The sequence below is a fragment of the Malania oleifera genome, chromosome 12 (genome assembly GCF_029873635.1).
Source record: "Malania oleifera isolate guangnan ecotype guangnan chromosome 12, ASM2987363v1, whole genome shotgun sequence".
In the NCBI taxonomy this organism is placed as follows: Eukaryota; Viridiplantae; Streptophyta; class Magnoliopsida; order Santalales; family Ximeniaceae; genus Malania; species Malania oleifera.
In genome coordinates, this window is record NC_080428.1 from 70,249,331 (window position 1) to 70,255,959 (window position 6,629).

Here is a 6,629-nt window from a genome sequence, read left to right on the forward strand (position 1 = left end):
ATCAAAAATTCAAGAAATATGATTGCTTGTTTAAAATGTAATGTGATTGGCAATCTAGCATGATACTTTCCTACTAAATAAAAGGGTAATAATAATGAGAAAATATTATATTATTCTACACCTGATTTGATGACCTAACCTTATAACTTTTTAGACAATATTTATATCATATTGAATCTAAAGGGTGTAAAGGTTTTCTTATTGAAATGCTGGTAAAAATTTTCTTGTTGAATCTAACAATATTAACATGGACATCAACATTCAGTGTATATTTCTTAAAATCTAACATCGCAAATCAAACAAAAATATTCTTATAATACAGGCATCCCATCCCCAAGAATGCGATTCATGGGAATATACTTTTTATGCTTTCTTAGGTTTATATATATTTGATGTATGAATTTTAGACTCTATATTTGAATTTGAATAAATTTAAAAAATTTTAAATAATTTTGTATTATTTTAAACCTAAAACTTTGAATTCTAAATTTATGAATAGAGAATCAACACAAACAATGTAATGAACATAAAAGACAATGCAATTTGTTTTAGTTATCGAGATTTATCTAATGATGGATTTAGTGATGATGGGTGAGTTCTAGAGAGGCAGGCACCTAGTTCTAAAAGATACTTATTTGCATAAAATTAATTTAGACTGAAAATTTTTTCTTTATATTTGGAAACATAGAATTCAAACCTTAAATTTAATAAAATATAATATAAAATTAATTGATTACAAAAATACAAATTTAGATCTAGAATTTTAAATTCATGTTTCAATAACTTTGAAAAAAAAATTAATTCCTTTAAGATCACTTTGCATCTTGATGTACCGGGCACCCCACTTGTGTCAAACACCAATACTACAACTATTGCTATTAAATATATAAGAAATTAAAGTAATGTAGAAACTAATAATAAAACAATAAAAAAAAAACAAGACAAGAAATTTACGAGGTTCGGTATAGAATTACCTACGTCCTCGGGCGCCGATGATTAATCCACTATTTCTTGACAAAGTACAACTTTGAGATGTGTTTTACAAATAAAGAGTTGAATTCTTTATATAACTTTAACCTCAAGTCCAAAAAACATTTCTTTTCAATGTGAGACAAATAATATAAAAAATTCAAAACAACACTTTATATTAATGTGAACTATTCCACCAATGTGGGACAAAAAACAACACATCTGCTCTTTTATTCAATAAAAATACTGTATATTAATAGAAAATCTAATTGAAGAATACGTATACTTTTATCATATTAATTACATCCACTATTTAAAATATTTTCACTAAGGAGAGAGGCTGATGGAAGGCCACGCTCCTCCTCCCACTATTTAAATTTGGACATATGACAGAACACCACCCACAGAATTCGCTTTCCAGTTTCCTCCACAAAAGCTCATCACAACACCAATCTCTTCCTTCAGGTATTATACCCAACTCCACTTCTTCCCACGGAAATTAAACAGTGATCACAGATCGATGGCCGATTCAACGCCGCTTCTTCCCGAGTCTAACTCGGCGAACTCGGAAAAGCACCTCTCCCCCTCCCTCGACGACGCCATTGAGCACTGCATCGGCCAATTCGGCACAACCCAGTTCCTGCAAGCCCTCCTCGTCTCCCTCGCCTGGGCCTTCGACGCCCAACAGGCCTTCATAAGCATCTTCGCCGACGCCGATCCCTGCTGGCACTACACCACCCAACCACCCACCGACTCCTCCTGCAACTCCCCTGCCACGACCGTCTGCCGCCTCCCCCCGACCTCCTGGGCCTGGGACCGCTCCGCAACCTTGTCCACTGTCTCCGAGTGGGCCCTACAGTGCTCCGGGCCTGTTGTCGCCGGCCTACCCGCCTCCTCCTTCTTCGTCGGCTGCCTCGTCGGCGGAATCGTCCTCTCCTCGCTCTCTGACTCGTCGCTGGGTCGCAAGACGACTCTCCTCCTCTCGTGCCTACTCATGTCTCTCACCGCTCTGCTCACCGCCTTCTCCCCCAACATCTGGGTCTACTCCGCCCTCAAATTCGTCGTCGGGTTTGGCCGCTCCGCCGTCGGCGGCTGCGCCATCGTGCTGTCGACGGAGACAGTCGGGAAACGGTGGCGCGGCCAAGTAAGCATCATCGGATTCTTCTGTTTCACGCTAGGGTTTCTGTCGTTGCCGGCGATAGCCTTCATCAATCGCGGCTCGTCGTGGCGGCTCCTCTACCTCTGGACTTCGATCCCCACTCTCTTCTACTGTGTACTAATCCATTTCTTTGTTCGTGAATCTCCGCGGTGGCTCTTCGTGCAGGGACGCAGAGAAGAAGCCATAGCCACCTTAAAAAGCATAGCCGCGAAAAAGAACCTAACCGTGAGCTTCTCCGGCGTGGAACCCATCATTAACGACGACGCAAGGTCGTCGCTAGAACTGCTTTTGGGAAAGAGATGGGCTTTGCGGCGGTTATCGGGGGTTATGGCGGTTGGTTTCGGGCTGGGGATAGTCTACTACGGCATGCCGCTGGCGGTGGGGAGCTTGCCGTTCGATCTGTACCTGAGCGTGACGTTAAACGCGCTGGCGGAGTTCCCAGCGTCGCTGGCGACTTTGCTGTTGATAAGGAGGTTGAGCCGGCGGAGCGGGGTGGCGGCGTTTTGCGGGGTGAGCGGGGTGTGCAGCGTGGCTTGCGCATGGGCGGGTGGCGCATGGACGGTGGGGCTGGAACTGGCGTCGTTCTTCAGTGCGTGCACGGCGTTCAACGTGGTGTTTATATACACGGTGGAGCTGTTTCCGACGTGCGTGCGGAACTTGGCGATGGCAATGGTGAGGCAGGCGGTCGTGGTGGGAGGAGTGTTCAGTCCGGCAGTGGTGGCGGCGGGGAGGAGGAAAGGGTGGTGGTGGTCATACGGGGTGTTCGGGGTGATGATAGGGTGTTGTGGGCTGTTCGCGATGTGTTTGCCCGAGACGAAGGGGAGACTACTCAGTGATACTATGGCGGAAGAAGAGGAGATGAATGGTACTGCAGCGACAGCGGCTGCCGTGTAGCTTGAACTGTGGAGCCTGTAATTGGAATAATCTGGCCACGCAAATATTAATATTTTAACCCCAAGCAGACCTATTTTTATTTGTTGTAGTGTCTAATTAATTAATTTAGGGTTGAAGAATCATCCCTTAATTTATTATTCCTTACTCTCTAAATAAACTCATAGGAAATTTGAACCTAACTATTGCAATAATAATAATAATAATAATTAACTAAAACTAAAATTTTGATAGTACTAGGTAATAAATTTTAAAATACTCTAACTATCCTTCAATATTTTGTATTTTAATTAAAAGTTAATTTCTAGTATGTCCAAACATATTAGATATTATCCAAAAATGTTTGAACCTTTGTCATTCCAATTGAATACCCTAAAAAATCTTTGCTATTCTAATTAAATGTCATGAAGTCTCTTCAATTTTTTTATTATGTTATATCATTAATTTTTGAATAGGTTGTACCTTTCGTTCTAAGTGATGCGTTTGCTCCATTCTACTATAATTTGGTTTGCACAAATAAATAATGTACAAGTACAATCCATTGAGCCTTTATAGTTTGCCATTTGTGTATTAAGAGAGGGGGGGGGGGGGAGTGGGAGTTAGGGAGAGACGAGAGCTGAGTGATAAAAAAGATCACATTGAGGCTTCTTTGAAGAGTAATAAAAGATAAAATTGTGGGAACATAAATTTGAGTGGTGGTTAACACACCAACATATCTTCCCAAAACGTAGTGGTGGACCCTTGACGGACTCGAATTTCTGCCACTTCCTAGAACTTTTCCCATGCATTTCAAGAATGCCTTTCCATTAAGGCTTTTAAAGGGGTTTTCTCGTGCCTACTCATGTCTCTCACCGCTCTGCTCACCGCCTTCTCCCCCAACATCTGGGCTAGGGTTTCTGTCGTCGCCGGCGACAACCTACATCAACCGCGGCTCGTCGTGGCGGCTCCTCTATCTCTGAACTTCTATCCCCACTCTCTTCTACTGTGTACTAATCCATTTCTTTGTTCGTGAATCTCCGCGGTGGTTCTTCGTGCAGGGATGCAGAGAAGAAGCCATAGCCACCTTAAAAAGCATAGCAGCGAAAAAGAACCTAACCGTGAGCTTCTCGGGCGTGGAACCCATCATTAACGACGACGCAAGGTCGTCGCTAGAACTGCTTTTGGGAAAGAGATGGGCTTTGCGGCGGCTATGGGGGTTGGTTTCGGGCTGGGGATAGTGTAGGACGGCATGCCGCTGGCAGTGGGGAGCTTGCCGTTCGATCTGTACCTGAGCGTGACGTTCAACGCGCTGGCTGAGTTTCCGGCGTCGCTAGTAACTTTGCTGTTGATAAGGAGGTTGAGCCGGCGGAGCAGGGTGGCGGCGTTTTGCGGGGTGAGCGGGGTGTGCAGGGTGGCGTGCGCGTGGGCGGGTGGAGCGTGGATGGTGGGGCTGGAATTGGCGTCGTTCTTCAGCGCGTGCACGGCGTTCGACGTGGTCTTGATATACACGATGGAGCTGTTTCCGACGGGCGTGCGGAACTTGGCGATGGCAAGGCGACCGTGTACCTATCTCTTATTTTATTTACAAAAAATATTTTAAAAATAATTTATCAAATGTGCTGATTACTCTCTCTCTCTCTCTCTCTCTCTCTCTCATATTCAGTTGTGCATGCCTACGTAAGTAAGCACAAAAAGCATTTAGCTGGACTTAATTAACATATAGGTATTAACATATATCGCATGGTGGTTTAGGAATTAACAAACAATGTTTATCTCAATATTTAAAGAGAGAAGACCTTTTTTATTTTTTTATTTGAAGTATAGTTTAGAGAATTTGATAAGCACTAAGCAGCAGCAATTATTTGAGTTTTTTCCCGGATTATCTTTTTTTTTTTAAATATATTAAATAATACCTCTTTCAGGAAAATATTTCCCAAAATGACTCTGACGTAATCTCGCTACTCCAAGTAGCGAGATTTGCCACGTGTATTAAGGTTGGGAATTGTAAATTATAAAATTGTAAATTAAGCAAATCTCGCTACTTGGAGTAGCGAGATTTTGGTGCCACGCTTCTCTGCAAGAATAGGGCTTGCCTTAACCCCCAGGGTGTGATTCAGGTGGTAGTGTGGGCTGTGGGAGTGCCTCTCATGAGGTCAGGTGTTCAAATCCTCCTGGGCTCATTTCCGCCCCTGAACTCCTGAATTTACCCTCCCTTTGGAGTTGTGGGGTCAACTTCAAGGGGCGCAGGATTAGTCACATGGACAGTAAAACGGATACGTGATACCCGGTGCGTAATCCAAAAAAAAAAAAAAAGAATAGGGCTTGCCTTTAAATCTCGCTACTTGGAGTAGCGAGATTTGCTTAATTTACAATTTTGTAATTTAGTTAAATGTAATATATAACAATCATACACTATAAATATACAGTAATTATATTTAATTAAATAGGAAAATATTTATATATTTTATTATTGAGTAGGAAATATTTAAATGTTATGTTTCAGTTATTGCCGCTATCTGTAGCATAAAGAGAGTCGATGATCTATCAATTTATCATACTGTTTTTTTGATTGAAAAGTAAATATATTGATCAAAATGAGTATTTACATGGAACACTAGGCAGATATAGGGGGGAAATGAGTCCCATCAAAATTACAAGTAATAAAGTCAACACTGAGGATCTTAAAAGAGCCTGAGCAATCTAGGGCCCTTTTGGCCTAGTACTGTGTATATATGTTCTGAATGGTCAAAATCAACTTCATTGGGGATATGAATTTTCCTTCAAACCTTTTCCTATTTCTGGCATTCCATATGAGATAAACAGTAGAGGTCAAACCAACTCTCTTACCAACCAAAAGGAACAATACAGGTTTCCTTCAAACCCAATAAGCCTATCACAAGTAGGTAGTTTCCTTATAATTCCCAGCCAAAGAGTAAAAGCATGTATAGGGGTACTTCCACTATTCCAAACCACCATGGACCAAGGAACCGTAGTTCCTTTAGTTATCCAAAAGTTATAGCAAATGGAAGAGCTAGAATGATCGAGGTCCCATTCCTCAAAAACCTGAAGCAATGCATCCAAGTGGTTCGCACATCTTGACATAATCTGGTTCTTAATTCCAATGAGCTTTTTGTATAGTGAGGATTCATCATTTGTTATCCTGGCCTGCCACAGACTTGAACATTTCAGGTAGATTTGATTGACGCATTTGGACCAGAGAGAGTCTTTTTTAGAGTGGATATTCTAGAGTGTTTTTGTGAGTAAGGAAAGATTCCAGGCTTTCAGATCCAGTACACCCAGACCCCCTATCATTTCACAGTCTCTCTCCTTTCATTCACTAGTAGTTGCAAGTCACCATCTGAGGGATTGTCGTGCAGTTTTTGTTGTGAGCTCGATCACATCATTCCCAACCTTCTATGCTCTAACCGAAATGTGGGAGAAATGGGATGCATTAAGCCCTGGCCCTGAAGTCTCCTCACCAATTTGAATTGCTCAAAGCCCTGGACTTGCGCATCCCAACTTTGTATGATAATGTCAAGAAAATTATGGCTAAAAGTCCATATGTTGAAAATTTTTAAACATTGTCTTCCCAGACACCCCTCTTCAAACAAGGAAATTAGGCAGAGCGAGT

The 6,629-nt window shown here is 42.1% G+C and overlaps 1 protein-coding gene across 1 annotated transcript; it reads left to right on the forward strand.

The window, feature by feature from the left end:
* Positions 1–1,340: 1,340 nt before the first annotated feature.
* LOC131144580 (organic cation/carnitine transporter 3-like) lies at positions 1,341–3,159 on the forward strand. Its single transcript, XM_058093298.1, has one exon. It carries the CDS (start codon positions 1,490–1,492, stop codon positions 3,020–3,022), a length of 1,533 nt encoding a protein of 510 aa, XP_057949281.1. The 5' UTR covers positions 1,341–1,489; the 3' UTR covers positions 3,023–3,159.
* The last annotated feature ends 3,470 nt before the right edge of the window (positions 3,160–6,629 follow it).

Excerpts from the sequence above, each read along its gene's own strand:
- LOC131144580 (XM_058093298.1), top strand. The coding sequence starts at position 1,490 with ATGGCCGATTCAACGCCGCTTCTTCCCGAGTCTAACTCGGCGAACTCG.